This window comes from Lissotriton helveticus, chromosome 8 (genome assembly GCF_964261635.1).
Source record: "Lissotriton helveticus chromosome 8, aLisHel1.1, whole genome shotgun sequence".
NCBI classification, from domain to species: domain Eukaryota; kingdom Metazoa; phylum Chordata; class Amphibia; order Caudata; family Salamandridae; genus Lissotriton; species Lissotriton helveticus.
In genome coordinates this window covers 1,351,224,253-1,351,241,953 of record NC_136069.1, presented here as the reverse complement: position 1 = coordinate 1,351,241,953, position 17,701 = coordinate 1,351,224,253, and the positions used below count along the sequence as shown (strand labels likewise).

General features: G+C 39.9%; 1 protein-coding gene across 1 annotated transcript in view; it reads left to right on the top strand.

Moving 5' to 3' along the window:
* The first annotated feature begins 5,410 nt into the window (after positions 1-5,410).
* The window catches only part of CHMP2B (charged multivesicular body protein 2B), a 104,111-nt gene continuing 91,820 nt past the window's right edge, over positions 5,411-17,701 (top strand). Inside the window, exon 1 of the mRNA XM_078658339.1 lies at positions 5,411-5,594. Within this exon, the coding sequence (XP_078514465.1) occupies positions 5,561-5,594 (34 nt within the window). The 5' untranslated portion in view covers positions 5,411-5,560. The remainder of the gene's footprint in view (positions 5,595-17,701) is intronic.

Here is a 17,701-nt window from a genome sequence, read left to right as displayed (position 1 = left end):
GTTCAAGAATGAAAAATCAATCGCAAATAAAATCCTTTAGAGCCGTAGGACGTTTGATGATTCTTTTTCCCCTGGTGCTGGCATCCTCCTTCTGGGAAACATCTTGAAAATTGACAACTTTGCTTGGCTTGGCAATGGAATCCTGCTGGTGCGCAGAGCTGTCTTCAGGGTCAAAAACATCAGGACAACCAAAATTGCCAGAACATGAACTGAGATTAGAAGTACCACTCACGTCATCCTTATTGAACTGCTCACTTAAGGGAATTCTTTTGAGATTCCAACAATTGCCATTATCTAAAATTACAGAATTCCTTCTTAATTCAGCAATGTGTTGTGGCTCAAAAAAACCTGCTGTCATTCTTAGGGAAAAAAAACAGGCTCCTTAACCATAAGCAACTGGCCCTCACAAAGCTCAGTGTGCTTTGTATTATGCTTGCGGTCATAAAATTCCTTGTACTTGTCATGTTTGAGGAACAAGTTGTTTTTCATCTCAAAGGAAGACCAACTGACATCACCAACGCTCCTAATCCAACTAGGGTACCACTTTGCTGTAGGTTTTCTTCCTCTCATGAGCTCAAAAGGGGAAATTTTGGTGGAATTAACCTCTGAAACTCTAAGACCAAAGCGTTTTGAACACTTGTGTCTCCCAAGGAATGCTGATCCTGCAAGCCATGAATGGCCCCTTCAAAACTCTATTATACCTTTCCACAAGACCATTACCACTGGGATTATACAAAGAGGTAGTCTTGTGTTTGATACCAAATTTAAACAAATACTGTGTCATAACACCAGAAGTAAATTGAACACCATTATCATTAATGTTGAGGACAGGGGTGCATTCACAAAGGAACACCACTTCGAAAAAATTGATGATGGTGTCAGAGTCCAATTTCTTAATAACCTTGACCACGGGCCACTTAGAAAACATGACCATAAGAGCGATAACATACTTCCCAGAACTACCAACAGGACCCATGATGTCCACCGCTACATGCTTCCAAGGGGATTCAGGAAACATGAAATCACCCATAGGGTCTCAAAGTTTTGGCAGCCGACAAACATAAAACCCAGACTCTCTAACAAATCCCTCCACCTCAATATCCAAACCTGGCCACCAGAATCTACTGTTAACAATACATTTAGTTGTCATGATGCCCTAATGACCATCGTGACATAAGGAATTATTTTATCTCTCAGACTAACAGGGGGAACCAATCTTTCACCTCTTACAACGATTCCATCAATGATCGTTAACTTATCCCTGACCTCTCAGAATGCCTTAAAATCTTTCACTTCCATTTTGCGAGCCCAACCATTGCTCAAATATTCAATAACTTTCAGCAAACACGCATCTTTAGCAAAAGCTTCATTCCACTCCTCCTTGGAGAAAGACTCTAAACCATGGTCCCACAACCAAGCTACCTGAACACTATCCATGAGGTCATCTTGGTTCTCAGCCATTTGAATAGGCAAGCGAAAAAGAAAATCAGCAACTGCATTTTTCTTAGCAGGTAAGTATTCAACCTCATAGAAGAAATCCAATTACATCATGGAGATGTGTGCTAATCTAGCAGAAACATTAATCCATACCAACATTGGAAAGAACTTTGACTAAGGGTTTGTGATTACATTTGATGATGACTTCTCTGCCCCAGACAAAGTAGCGAAAATGCTCAAGGGCCCAAGCACAAGCAAAAGCCTTCCATTTCAATCAAGGCATATTTAGATTCAGCAGGAGACAAAGACCTGGAAGCATAAGCAACAATGGATTCACAACCATCTTCGCCCAGCTGAGAAAGGACGCCACAAATACCAGTACCATTAGTATCTGTAGTGATTATGTTTCTACATAAAGGATCAACACCCTGAAGGGCAGGAGCTGAAGAGGTGGCATTTTTAATGTCTAAGAATTCATTGTTGGCACAACGAAGACCATTCAAAATTAGTTCTGAGTTTTAGCGGTTGCCTAATATGAAAAGTCCTGCTTCAAAAATGTTGCACAAATTTAGAAAAAAACCTCAACCAGACCCAAAAAAGATTTGCGGCTGCCCGAGGCTACCCTGTGGCCATCAGGAGGGCGGGCTAGTAGTCCCAGAGGGCCTCCCCCGCACCCCCCCCCTACTCCGGTCACCCACTCCTCCCCGGGCGGGAGGTGCCCGGATGGAGGGCGGGCGGGCCTGTGACGCGCTTCCGGGGCGGCAAGCATGGCGAGGGGTATATATCCCCCCCTCGCCATTTCCCTGGCCTCTTTGCCGCTCCGGACGTCGCGCGTCGGGTCACGGGACACTCTTTGAGGTGAATGCCCATAGGACTAATCTGGTGACCTAAAAAAGTCACACTATTAACAGCAAACTTGCACTTAGAAAATTCTACTGCTAAACTCCATTTGCTCAAAAGGGATAACACATGGAAAAGTTTGGTTTTGTGATCATTACTATCCTTCCCCATGAAAGATGAGAATATAATTCAAATGACCAAAAATGTTGTACATTACACGCTGGAACACAGTAGCTGCTGAGGTTAAAAGGAACTGCATTGTGCTGAATTGGAAACACCCAATATGAGAGATAAATGCAGTGAGATTTTGACACTCATCAGACAAAGGAATCTGGTGATAGGCCTGGGACAAATCTAGAGTGGAAAAAACCTCCATGCCCCTAGTTTTGGTCAATATCTCACTAATTTTCGGAAGGGGAAACTGGTCCACCAAAATGTTACCATTAAGGTGGTACAAGTCAATGCACAATCTGATTTTTCCGTTGGCCTTCCTAGCGACGACCAACTGAGAAATATATTCGGCAGACTCGATATGTTTAATGACACCACCTTTAACTAATCTGTCCAACTTCTTCTCTACTTCGTCTCAAACAGATAAAGGAACAATACAAAGTTTATGGACTTCGGGAGAAGCATTAGGTTTAAGGTAGATATGGTGTTCAAAACCACCCAATCTGCCTAAAGTACCAGAGAAAACACAAGGAATTTCTTTACAGACAGACTTGCCTAAACATTCACCTTCATCTAAGACTAGAACTTGTTCAACGCCATTAGGGTCCAAAATGATATTAAGTTTTCTTTGATCTTCCATCCAAGAATAGAAGGACCTTTCTTGGACACATAGAGCTTGCAAAAACCATGTCTGTTATTGAACCTAAAAATGAGATTCCTATAATTTAGTAATTCACCTGTGTAACTTTCAGGAGAAATGTCAGCATCAAATAATTTGGGACCAAGTTTTCCAACAAATTTATTGGACCAAAACTCTTCATTTACAATCATGAAGGGAGAACCAGAATCAGCAGCAATGCATAAATTAACACCATCCATTGGCATGAAACATATGGGCTTACTGGAGTGATCACTGTAAGAAATGTTAAGAACAATTTTACCATTAGGACTTATGACTTTACAATCATCATCATCACTATCCTCATTGGAAGAAGAAATAGGACCATCCTCAATGCATTTGACTCTACCCTTATTGGATTTTTTTGTATTGCAGACTCTGCTGAAATTACCGATGTTACTACAAATAGAACATTTTTGCTTGATAGCGGGACACTTCCTATCATTAGCAAGATGGTACTTACTGTCACACCGAAAACATCTGAGCTCTTATTTACTAGAGTTTGCATCTTTTTTAACAGAGGATTTACTAGTAAAAATGACTTTGTTTTAGTTAGAAAGAAGCCTAGCAACCGTATCATGTTGCTCAACTGCAAGACACTCTCTGGCCATTGAGTTTATGCTCCATTTTTGAGACAATAGCGTTTCGAAAACTAAGCCATCCATGAGGGGACCAATATAAAATTGTGTGGCTTTGTTGTATGATCAATCAAATAAGGTAGGGACTAGGAGCAGATTGAAGGTCCAGAACTCATGCTCCCATTGGAAATATACTCATAGAAGTGGAAGGCATCTGTTACTATTGAGGAAGAGGTATATAGAGTGAGGTATAGATGGATAATCTGACAGTTGAGGGGGGCTTCCTTATTGGGAGATCGAGTCCTCACACACCCAATTCAGTGTCATGCTACATCAGGCTTAGGCTTAGCTCCTCGTGCGGCCATGGTTTGATAAAGTGATTATGCCTGGTATTGCATTTGTCATTTTCTAACTAGGACAGAACCTTTCACAATGTTCCTCATCTCTCTTGGCTACTCCACTGGCTCACTTTCTTATCTGATGGAGCATAATACAACATAGCTTCCCTTAATATTCTGACATTCATATGTTACACAACTGTACTGCGCTATCTCTACCTTGCATATAAATGTATTTTATACTTACTGTTGGGGTTCACGTAGGTCACCCACTCCTTGTCTAAAGGTTGAACAAAGCCAACACTTTTACCAAATTTTAAAAAGCATTTTGACATTGGTCCTGAAACTCGAATGCTGTGTGCTGTGCCCTCCGGTCACCAACACAGTGCGGATCACCTTTCTTTATGACAACTGACGTTGGTATTGCTGTATGCATCACTAATCCATGTTATATCTTGTAACTATGTTTGTTCTTTCTCTTTCCCGACACCTGCAAGTTGACAGCTCATGGACTTTTTTGAAGAAAGGTTTGCCTCTGGTTGTATATTCTTTTACAGTTATTTTCTTTGTATTCCCTCTCAGAGAGGGGCTGGTCCTGATGAATGCCTTTACACTTCGTGTAAGAGGGTGATATTCAAGCAGAAACATGTCGACCTTCCATAACGGGTTGAATTAAACCCTGCTTTCCTTTTATATGTTACCTACCGAAGAAAATAATAAAATAAAACTTTGAGTCCTTCAGGAAGTAGTTTTAGTAGCTTTCTCTGTGCTACTTACAGAATGACATAAAACGTTGGGTCCTTCAGGAAGTATTCTTAGTAGCTTTCTCTGTGCTACTTACAGAATGAAATAAAACGTTGGGTCCTTCAGGAAGTATTCTTAGTAGCTTTCTCTCTACTACTTAGACAGAATCAAATTAAACTTTGGGTCCTTCAGGAAGTAGTCTTACTCTGTGCTATTTAGACAGAAAAAAATAAAACTTTGGGTGCTTCAAGAAGTAGTCTTAGTAGCTTTCTCTGTGCTACTTTTGCTTTTGCAGGTTTTACACAAGCACACACACCAAGCGTTATAGAGGTTCCACTCTCCTTTGTTTACACCTGAAGGTGCCCTTGCCGAACCCTTGGAATGCGAAGGCCTCTTGAGGACTGGACTTGCAAAACGTTGCATTATTCCTTAAAGATTTGCAGCTCAAAACAGGCAGACTTCGCTGTCAGTGATAAAGAGTCGTCACTCAATAGAAATACCGAGCAGGCGTCGCTTCAACAGCCTCACAGCTGATTGTTACTGTCTCGAGGGCTGCGCGCGCACAGACTAGTCCTGGGGCAAGGCGGGGTAAAGGAGGAGATCAGCTGACGCCATCCAGTCACGTGACCCGCACCTCGCTCTTGTCCTGTGTATGGAGCCAGTCACTGCAGCTCCTGGGCAGGGATAGGACGTCGCGGTGTACGGCAAGTGGCAGCGGCGGCCCAGACCAGGAAGTGAACAGCAGCAGAAACTACCGCCACAGCAGCAGCACCATGGCCTCTCTCTTCAAGAAGAAGACCGTGGATGGTAAGTGTGGGGCCCTTCAGCTGCAGGCGGGTGGTGTTTTAGAGAGACTTCCTCCCTGGGAACAGAACTAGGTATGTAACTAGAACTGCACACCCCCAGCTGCCCTCCACCGGTGCCCTTGCCCCTTCAGATCTCACTGTTAGAGAACTCCCAACTGATCGCATTTTTCAGCTCTCAAGTTGCCCCACTTGTAGTATCGTAAGCCTATCCTGAACTCTAGGAGGATTTTCTTGTTTACTGTCAAAAAAAATATTAGACCAAAACATTTCAATTAAAAGTGAAACATCCTTACAATGTCAAGAGACCCTCAATTCTGAAAAGCTATGACATGAGGGTTATTTATATTTTTGCTGCGATTTAGCTACCCCCCAAGGTACCACCTGCCCTTCCTGCGTTTACTTATCTGTTTTGGGGGAGCTGTGTGGGTTTCGGTTCTGTGGTCGAAGTTATTAAGCTGACCCAGGGCGATGTTGTTCTAGCCCCTTTTAACTGCTCCTTTTTGGGAGGGACTGTCTTTCTACCTGTCGATCCACTTCCTCCTTCCCTCCTGACTCATGTTCCTGTGGCTCTGATGTCACCCGGCAACAGGATAAAAATAGACATTTGTATTCACTGACGCACCTCTCTGACGTTCTTGTGCTGCCTGCCGTTGTGTGCAAACTGTTGTAAAGGCGTGCTTTTCAAGGAACCACGCTGCAGAGTTGCCGCTGCCCATGAAGATCGTTTTATAATTTTCTCAGAGTTAATATAGTAAGGTGTCATCTCAAACAAACAAATACAAAGCACACAAAAACAATTCTACCATTACCAGCTCCGCTTACCTTCACTTCACGCTCATTTGTTTATATAGAATCATCATGTGATGCGTAAGTGGTGATCATGATCCTTTTTTTTACTGCTCTCATCCAAACACTTTAATATATATTTTGTTCTCGTTACCACATTGGAATTTCTGTCAAATGATGTTTGGACAACAGATCTTTTAAACAGTTCACCTATCGCACAGGGTTGTTAAGAAAGTGTACACATTTTGTAAATTACTGACTTTCTCCAATCTCACATTGAACCCCGTGACCTGGATCCGAATTTGGTTACCTGTAGATGGTAACCAAAAGCTACATATAAAAGTATTTAGTAACTAACACCTTTTGTATTGCAAATAATGTCACGGATATACAGTAACATAAAGTGATGTGCCCAGGATTAAAACGTTTGGATAAACTGGAAATCGAAATTGTATTGCAGAACTCTTGGTTTTGCTGTCAGCAGTCTAGCAGAGAACATAAGGAATGTGTGATCGTGCCAAGAATGACCCTTATTTTATGTTTCACCAGTGCCAAGCGATTAGTCTCTTTGGTTACTACTGCTACTACTTCAATTGAGCATGGTCACTGTATGACTAAATCCAAAAGTAATGCTCTTGTACTGATTAGACATTTGTTTAACTAACGTAATTTTTTTACGTTGAGCTTCGAATTTACATTAACATTTATTCTCTGAGGGCACTTTCACAGATTTTTGTTGTCTGATTCTTCTTTGAAGAAACTACAGACACCATGACAATATGTGCCCTGATAATTTTGAATATTTTCTGCAACCAAAAATTCCTCAAACTTCATTTCAGTCTCTAGAGTTAACCTGATGTGTCACATCACGTTACGACCATTGCATTTTGTTGCGTTAGTCAAATGCTTCAATTGAAGAAATGAACGATTTTACCTTCTCGCCTAGGTTATGTTAGCTAGGCAAATGAAAGACCATCCCTGGAAATAAAGTGTTGTGGCAACGTTATGCTAGATTGCAGCCCTAAGACAACTCGAGGAGGCTAGAATTTTTATAACATTGATATTGCGTTAGTCAAATTTGTAATTGTACACTTAGGAGAATGAACGGTTGGCTCTATACTTAGTTGCTGCCTTTAATTTGTGAATGTCTGCCTCCATATTTCACTTTCAAAGAAAAGTTAAGAACAGTGCTTAAATAATAAGGAATCTTAGAACCACCGTTTCCTCATGCCTTTTCCTTGATGGAAATTTAAAGAACACAAAATGTGACCCCATGTGTTTTTGAGTGATCAGATTGCTTCATGCCACGAGAACTCCAATTTTTCAGTTATGCTGTTTCCCTTTGCGATTATTTCTGTGGGAGTTGCTGTCTAGTGGCTACAGTGTTAACTGTAGAAGAGCAAGGAGACCCGAGTTATATATAATCTGTTTTCCCTCCAGATTAGAGTGAGTCATCTTGGGCAAATATTTTTACTTCCCTATGCTTCAGATCCGATATCTGTCAACCAGACGCCTCCCTCTAATAAGCCACATGTACATACTGTATATTACATTGATATGGTAATCCAGCTTTGTACTAATTTGTTCTATTAGCCTTTATGGGAAAGGACATGCTTCTCTTCTTTGCGTGCAAAGAGGAGAGTGGCTTTCTCAAGTCCCATCCTCTGTCTGATGAGTGCAGTTGACTAATTTACCCAACCACATTGATTAAGTAAAGGAAACATAGGGGCGGTGAGATGTATTTAGACCATTCATTTGTAATGATGTGTTATGTTCTCTTTTGCGTTATGTTTTAATTACCATAGCACATGAAGTGCAGAAGCCCACTTCAGTATTAACCCTACTTTTGTCAAGGACAGTGGGAAGTGTTTTTAAGCCGTTAAAACTGGAAAAGTATATATGTTTGAAACCACATATATTTATTGTATGTGTTTCATGCTCTCTTTGTAGCTGTAAATTCCCATGAATGCAGAAATGTATTTTTCACCTGCCATTCCCTCACCACATCAGGCTACAGTGTCATTAGCATGTCATTGCTAATCTCGGTGATTAATAAAATTAGGGCTTTCGAAATGAAAGCTTGGGTCGAAGTCTCTGTATAATTTTATCCCAGTTCTTTTGTTTTATGAGTATTTGCCGGATTATAAGGGCAGACAATGTCTGTAGTCCACGTTTCTGATACAGTACTCAAAATATACTTTTGTATCAAAACCAAAAACACATGTGGAGTGAGCCGTAGGAAGATGGTGCGGAAAATGACACACTATGTTAAGGCAAAGCAAGGTGAAATTGAGACAATAATGTTTTACGTTGTTAAGGCGATAAAGGAAGTGATGGGAGGGCTACCAGCTGGCCACAGTCGGACTTGATCACTCTTATTAACTTGCGTAGTGGTCTCCACTAGTTTCTGGCATATTCCTTGCCCATGCAGGGTATCGGTTCTGCTGGGGCATGGAGCATTACCTGTTTAGGATTTATCAAGAAGGAGATTGTCTGACTTTAATAGCATACGGCGCAAGTGTGGGACGTGAGCCCTTACTCAAAATTGATCTCTTATTGGACAAATTAGGTGCATCTTTAAAAATATGAACCGGCTATAATTCCCTTGTTACCAAATATAGCTGTGTACTAAGATTTTAACTTTTATTGTGAATATATAGTTTTCGATTGCACATGTAGCTTGATAAAGGCCTTTTAATAAATAAATTGTAAAGATTTTTAAATAAATGAATGTAAATCCTCTTTTAGTGCTTTTCACCTAACGCGTATTGAGAAGAAAAACCCTGGCTGGGTCAGATATTGTCTTGGAATTATTTTCTCCCTGAATTATCTCATCGAGTGATCCAATGCAATTATTTGGTTATTCTAGTAATCGGGGTTTGTTTCATTTCACTTCTCTCTGGGTGTTTTTTAAATGTTAACCTGGAAATATTATTTGTAACCCATCTGAACTAAAATTGAGGTTGAAGGGGGTGGGGGTTTTACAGTTTACTTTTATCTCATTGGAGAATAGAGAGAGAAATATGTTCGAAGTAAAACAAAAAAAAAAGTAGTAGTCAGACTGCCCCTGGGTTGTCCCCCCCCCCCCCTTCTTTACTTTTGTCAAATGAAATGCATGTTCCTTTGGAATTTAGGACGTTTGTTTATAGCTTGTAAGTAGTATGTAACACACGTGCACCTTCTTTGCATCAGTTGTTGGCGCAATCTATACTCTTGAAGGCTTGTTTTAAGTATCCTTCCAATCTTAATTTAAGAGCTTGCAAGCGTCCATGTTTCTTAGGTTGCCAAGACGCACATTTACAACATACGTCTCAAATATTTGCAGCGGCTTATTCAGCTCACCTACGTTTTCATTGATCCCTTTAATGGATCCAACTATCTCTTACCTCTTCGCTGAGTCACAAGCTTCTTTAGTAAGGAGAGCGGACGACTGCTAATGTAAACTTGAGTTGCACAACTGTACCTCTGCTTGTGATCTGTCATGGCTCGAAAGAGTCATGCTTGTATAAATGGGCTGTGTGGTGATTGCTGGTCATTCTGACTTTTTGTGTGCCATCAACCATCTTTGCATTGTTTTGGTTGGAAACTTGTATCCAACAGTGTCTCAGACAGTAATTCAGTATTGTTCGAAGTGAATTCGCCCATGCAGCATGGCACTTGCAATGCTGAACACTGCTTCCTTGTGCATGGTGTACCAAGTCATGCCCCTCTCTTATTACAAAATATATTTATTTACAACTAATTTTGCATATTTGAATGTTTTCTAGATGTACAGAAATACATTTAAAATGTTTTTTGTTCATTGTTATAGTGGAAAGCAACTAGCTAATGGTCGAAATGGTTTAATAGGTGCATAATTCCCCTATCTCAAGATTAGCTTATACATAGTTGAGATACCTGCTGATTGTGGGGTTCAGTGCATGCTACGATTTTACATATTTGCAAGAAAGAGACGCCAACTGTTTCTTTATATTCTTACCCTTATAGTCTTTTAAAATAAATATTCCACACCAGATCTGTTTACTACATTTACCTGACACTAACTGCCTTGGCTCCCTATGGCTTACCATCAGTAGCAGGGGGCACCCCTTGCCTGATCTTTACTACTCTTTGGACCAGGCGCATCAAAGGGTTTTTCCTATTCTGTGTCTATGGGAAAATGTGTTCATGCATATGGCCCTTTGATTTTTCCTTTTAACACTCGACTATAAGGTGGCAGGAACAGAAAGTAAAGAAACATCCGCGAGTCATGATTACCATAGTAGAATCATACCCTTTGTCCATTCTGTAGTTTTCAGCTGCAGATAGGCTATTGGGAGTCTAAATTTGAGACCAAGCATGCCCGTTCCTACCTCTGTGCATCCTTCTAGTTGCTCATCTGCCCCCTTTTTGGTGCTGAGAGGTTGGTGGAGGGGCAAACATTTGGGGATCGCCTTTGTTATTTATAATATCCCTTGAGGTGACTGCAACACTATCCTTGTTCTGTTGTGTGCGAAGGATAATGCAGCATAAGTATGTCTCTACACAGTGTGTTGGGGGTACTATGTTGGGTGTTGTGGACCATTGCACTGTCCCCATGCTCCATTGCTACCAACCACCTCAGATTGCTCTCCACCATCACCGCATGTTTCCTGCCGTGAGACTAATATAAAGTGCAGAGGCTCAAAAGAAACCGTATTCTGGAAGCTTAGTGGATGAATGATTCAGTCTGTAGGACATTTAAGCGTATACCTGGGTATTGAGAGCCTAACATTAGATGACCTGCCTGCACCTGTTGAAGCTTCACAGGCCATTGGAGGCTAGACTTTGTCGTTGTGAGGATGTGTTTATCACCACTTTCCTGTTTTGTTCCTCTCCTCCCAAAGGGGCTTTATTAAAATTTTCCTTCTTTACAACGTTTACTCATTTGAAGTGAACAGTGTCGTAGTTTGCATTGAGTTAGCTACTGTTGTTTCGAGAAAACTGCCTGACATTGTACAGTGGAGTTAGGAGAAGGGAGGCAGTAATAACACTCTGACAATAATATAAATAAAAACCAAACTTTAAAGTAGTGTTCATACAAAAATATTCTTTGGCAAGAACATGAAAAGGAAAACAATTACCTGTGCACACATTTGACTTGCTAGGTCCTAAGAAGGCATAAATGTTACGTGCTGGCACTGTTTCTTTTTTGTGTTACAATTTTTTATTGACATTTTGAGTAAATTACATCATAAGTACAATAAAGTTATTAATAACTTACAATTTGAATATGAATAAATATATGGAGAAAAAAAGGAGAAAAAAAGGCATATATGACAATTACTAAGCACCAATAAATACAACTATAAAGATAAATAGCAAGGTATACAGTTGAATTAATATGGTGGTGCTGGCACTGTTTCAATGAATATCGTGCAGCTCTTAGCTCAGTAGGTTATAACATAGTCACAGCTTAGTAAAAACGTGTTTCAAATAAGCAAATTATACCTGAGCAGTTAAAGGCTACGACCAGACTGAATATCGATTGTCATTGAAAAAAACAGATCTGAAAGATAAAACATTCCATCCTGTTAAGTCGGCATACACTTACTTAGGCACTCACACACACCTTAAAGTTTGTCACAATCTTCTTTATTTTTATATTCCTTACTTCATTTTTTTTTGCTGTGGCGGGTGCCCACCATATAGAAGTCTTCAAGTCACATCAGAATTCTAGGGAGTGTCCTTTAATTAGCTAAACTCTCTCTGTAGTTACTATGTTAACCTACAGAGATTGTCCATTTCTGCTATGTGTCTTTCTTGCTTTGTTTTGGTGAAGCCCTAAAATATCTGTTTAGTAAATACATGCTAAGCCTTCCTTGAAGCAACCATAGAAGAGATTTAGTTATTTTAACGGGACGTTGCAGAAGAGCAACATGAGTGGAAAGTAGAGGGATAGTTGAAGATGTGAGAGATGGAGTGACAAGATGGGGTAATTGGGCAGGAAAAGAGCAGAGGATGGAAGAGGGGAGTTTGAGGGAAGCTATGAGAGGGGAGTATGTGGGAGAAGATGGGATTGGCAAAATGAGCAGAGGCTGGGCCAGCAGCTGAGAGATGGGTTAGGGGAGGAGTTAATGGGTAAGAAGAAGAGTGGATTGGTTATGGGAATAAACAATGCTTAAGAGGCGGACAGTAACTAATTTTAGGGGGGGAACGATGCGGGTAGAGAGGCAGTACTAAAGAGGCGGAGTTTGATGCCTAAATTATTGGACATATGAAAGCAGGGGTTGTAGCTGAGCAGGATCTACTTTGTCATTTCATTGTTACGGGGGATGCACATATGCAGAGATCGAGTGCGGTCGGAAAGGGCAACAGTCTTGATGAGCTGGTTGGCTGCTGTGTTTTTTCATGGAGTGTGGTTTTATTTACTACCCAGGACTACAATTTATCTTCTATATAGAAAATAGAATTCATAGTCACCGAAAAATACTTGATTAATACATGGCTGGTTCTCTGTCCATTCTTCGAGGATCTTGAGAGTTTTAATTCCACGCTCTGCAAAATTCCTATCTTCTTTTCCCGACAAGAAAGAATTTAGGGTACAAATTGGTTTTCCATAACTGAACTACCAGGACGTCTTGATTAACCTGCAGGCTCTGGATTAATGGGCAGTATTTGCCATTGTGGTAGTCCATCTCCATCTGAATTGCTGTAGTACTGGTAAGTGAAGATGTGCTGAAGAGCTTGTATTTCCAACAACCATAGTGAATTGTGTTTTGACGTTTGCTTTGGGGTTGCATCCAAGCTAGCACTGAACCTTTCACAGGAAGCGTACCAAGAGCATCCCTCTCTCATTCCAGAATCAATTGCTTGCCTCAACTTCAGTTTAGGATCCATCACTACTGGACTTGCAGTGGTCGATTGAGCAACTCCCTAGCACGCCCGCTGAAGATTAGTAGAGTGGAGAGGGTTTTGTCTCCGCACTCATTCAAAATTCTCAGCAAAATATTGGAACTCTGACATGAATTAACATATAGTGGATTTTAGATGAAACAGTGAAGAAAAGCTAACTATAACAAAAACCATTGAAAAGAAACATTTTTGGAGGACTTATCATTTTGCCTCCAGCTTAAAAATCAAGTCTATGCATTCGGTTTTTTTCCCAGTCAGTTATTTCGTCTATGGCAATGCACGGGTTGTGTCAACACTACAAGCTGCCTACGGTGCTGTTTTGATAGTTATTACTCCCTCGCTCTGCTGGATTGCAGTGAAGACGCTTGGATATTGCATTTGTTATTTTAAAACTGTCCCTTCCAGTTTGTGCTATGTTCATTTTGGTTGCCTTTTAGTGTTCATAGAAGAATACGTTCTTATAAAGTTCCTTGTTTCTTGTCTGGGCAGTCTAATTTTTATTTTCAGGCTGTTTTATGTTATGGAAATATATCCGAGAAGCTTTTAGGGAATCCTCGGACTTCGTGTGCAGGCATGAACCACGATAATACTTAAGTAGCAATAGTCTGTCTTTGTGTGTGACTGCCGAAGTTTGCTTTCTGTGAAAATTCTACTTTGATATATATTCAACATTTCATTTTCTTAAGGCTGAAATGATATATTCAACATTTCATTTTCTTAAGGCTGAAATGTATCATTGTAGAACAAAGACTTGAAAATGAAATTTCTATTACTGATATTAAATGGACGTGGATCTGTACCTTACGGAACATATCCAGCCAGATAATATCTGTCTGCTGGAGAAACATTGTCAGAAACCTTAGTTCAGCTATGGTGAATGGGTTAGCCCTGGATTCTGTGGAATGTCTTGTTGTAAGATGTATCTCAGTATGTCATTGGGTGCATGACTCATGCAGGCAAGAAACTGAGTACACTCCTGAGGAAATATAGACTGGATATTTGATCTACAAATCACACTTGATTTGGCAGTTTTTTTTTGTTTTCTTCAATCCTGTGTCAACGATAATTTGCTTTAGTATTAACATATTCAATTGAGAGGCAGTTGGAGGAGTGGTGAGAATTCCTTTGCTCATTATGGGCTTTCAGATGTTTGTCAGATTCACACCTGGGGTAAACTGTTATGTAATATTTTGCAGCGTCCACTGACAAGAGTGAGTTTATATTGTCTGCCATCAGTATGGACTTTTTTGACTGTGTGCTGTCTGGAGGTGTCTCGGCACGCAATTTTGGTGGGATAGACCAGAATCGGAATCATCTTGTGATGATCTGTTCTTGGTACTGTGTTCTAGTTCACCTCAGATTGCGTGGTGCTGACATGCGTAAGGAGCTGCAGATATTTAACAGCTGCTTCCGTATCTCTAAGGCAGGTGCCATACACTTTGGTTGTTAGTTAGGGATAATTTAGGTCTCTTGTTGCTTATTGTGCAGTTGTGTGTGTTCTTGACAGCAAGTACGGTTAGGAGGAACGTCACAAGAAGACATTTGAAACTTAGTTTAGAGTTTAGCATAACCAGTCTTGAATTTACTGCAGTTTCACGTTTACCTGTAACCTGTGTGAAACAACAAGGAATTCTTTACGTAGCAGGAGCACTGGGGAAATGCATTAATGTTGCATGCTGACTGTTAGATAGATTTCAGATCTTTTTAGCCGTGAACATAACGTTTATTTTGTACATAGCCCCTGGGAGCTCATTATGAATTACAGTTGAAAAATGACCTTGAAGTAGTTGTACAATTATATATCCAGATTCCAATTTTGACCTGGACTTCACTTAAACATACTACAAAGTAGGCTTAGTGGCAAAACAATTTACTGCAAATATCCGATGCGCTTTGCTCATACAGTACTTTGAAGGAACTCTCTGCATTTCTAAAATGTAGACCTGCTCAAAGAGAGCTAAAAGGGCAAAGATCATTTGTACTCACAATACTGTTGTACCAGTTTTGATTGAAACCATAATCTCTTTGTTATTAGACAGACATATGCACTCAAGTAAACAAAACAACACCATAAAAATGTTGAAAGGTAGACCACGAAATCCAGATTGGAGTCCAAATATGTAGTCTCCCAAAATATATTGTTGTGCAAGATCAAGCTAAAGAGTTGATCTTCGTTTGTCAAGGAAATGTGATGATTGAAACTATGATGTTTGATTTAATTTGCAAGATAAAAAAGGTGGTGCTGTGCTGCATGCTGAAACCCACCGAGTTATATTTGGATTAGGATCCTTCCAGGGTGCTATTTGTAAAAAAATATGATATGATAATGGTCTTGTGATGGCATCCTTTCAGTAAGCAACCTTTTATGGATCTTGACATTTCAAAACAAGCAGCTTAAAGTGAGTGGACAACCAATATAGCAATCTTATCATCTCTTCAACAAGTCTAACGAATATTAATGTGTTGTGTTATGGCTTGACATTTACTTGTCATGTAGCCAAATGTGAGTTTAGTTCTTGGTTTCAATATCAATATTTGTGCAATGCTTATAGGAACTCTCATGAGTGGTGCTCTACTGTTTTCGTTTTTTATTTTTCTATCTGCAGTAGAGTGTCTGCTTGTTCTACTAAAAGGAACAGTTTAATTAAAAAAACGCGTGTTTTTTTTATACACCGAATGGTACATTGTATTTTTTACACCATGTTGAAATAAACATATTTTACAATGTCGCCTGTACCTGTAAATCGGCTTTGTTTAACCTAAAGTGTAAAAACTGTGGCAAAAGATTGCATCGAAGATGGAACGTTGCCTGCGCTTAGCCCTACCAATAGCATCTCAACTCTTCGATTTAGGGTGTTGACATTCAAAACTGTGTATTATCAATGTTATTTTAGTTTCTTGAAACATTACATTAACTTTAACTTTTAAGTGTAGTTTGAATGGATTTAAGATTTTTAACCGGCCACGGTGTATTTTATTCTTTCATTTTCTGTTCTTTTCTTTATCACTTTTATTCAGTGTGTAAAATATTTTTTTGCAAACCATTTAGGTAGTTTGCATTTTGGTATGATTTTTCGTGTAAATATATTTTGATATTTGTCTAGACATGATTTGGCTTTAACACTTTTTAGCATTTAAATGTTAAGTTATCTATATTTTCAAATAATGTGTCCTTAAATATGTAAGGTCGACAGACAGATGTGGTTTGTAGGGGGGTGTTTCCAGGTTTGTGCGCTTGTCTTCACTATTTTGTTATGGAAGATGCTAGCACCACTGGGGTGGATCATGCGGCTCATACTGCAGATATATTTATGGTTTGCATTTAAAAAAAAGATGTCTGAAACGTTCTTAATCGTAAGGGAGTTTAAGATTGAACTCTGTAATATATTTGCAAATTAAATAACGGGCTTCCATCAAATGCTTTATAGATACTCCCTATTCAAGCGTTGCCATATAGACATCTCACTCATAAATTGTGACTCATGTTGCAGTAGTTTGATTTTTTTTACCAGCTCATTCAGCTGATCAATATTTTTTTTTACTGAAAAGATAATCATATAACTTGAATTCTTTAGGACCTGCGCTAGCAGTATTTTAAAAGAATCGTATCTGCCAATTTTTGTCCCTCTTTGCCTATTCTTTATTCTTGGCAGTTCGGCTGGACTGTTCCCATGAGGCACACGGTCAGGACTGATTTGCATATGGCCAGGTCTAAACTGGGGCTGCGTGGTGAGCAAAAGAATGATGGATTTAACCCAGATCTCTTGAATGGGGGTGAATGTTTTGAATTGTTCTGCATTCCGTCCATCAATTGTATGTCTTTTGCTTTCTCGCCCTAAGTGCACCAGGTATGCCCAGATGTGGGTCCTGGGCTTACTGTGCCACTGGAATCAAGCTATCCTGGCTGAAGAGGGGTGAAACCCCGAAACCGGTCCTAGGATGCTTGGTGCCGGTCCAGGGAGGACCTGGCTTGCCAGTTTGGGCTGGACTGTTCCCATGAGGAACAGGGTCAAGACTGATTTGCATATGGCCAGGTCTAAACTGGCTTGGCATGGTGAGCAAAAGAATGATGAATTTAACCCAGATCTCTAGACTGGGGGTGCATGTTTTGAATTATTCTGCATGCCGTCCATCAATTGTGTGTCTTTTGTATCCTTTATTCTTGATCTTTGTCCTTTATTAATTTTCTAGTACTGTTTTTTTGTCTGCTCCCTTCATTGTTTACCCGTTCTTCTCTTCATACCTTTTTTTTTATTTTGATGCCCTTTGTATTCCATATCACCTCATTCCTTATTGTATCCTCCTTCCGTCTTTTCTCTCTTCATTCTTCATGCCATATTATTCTCCGTGTTTTTTAATTTCCTTTTCCTCTCTTTCAATCTATTTATTATTTTATTTGAAAACTTTTATTAAGCGCGAACAAGACCCAGACTGGTATTGGAGCTCTGT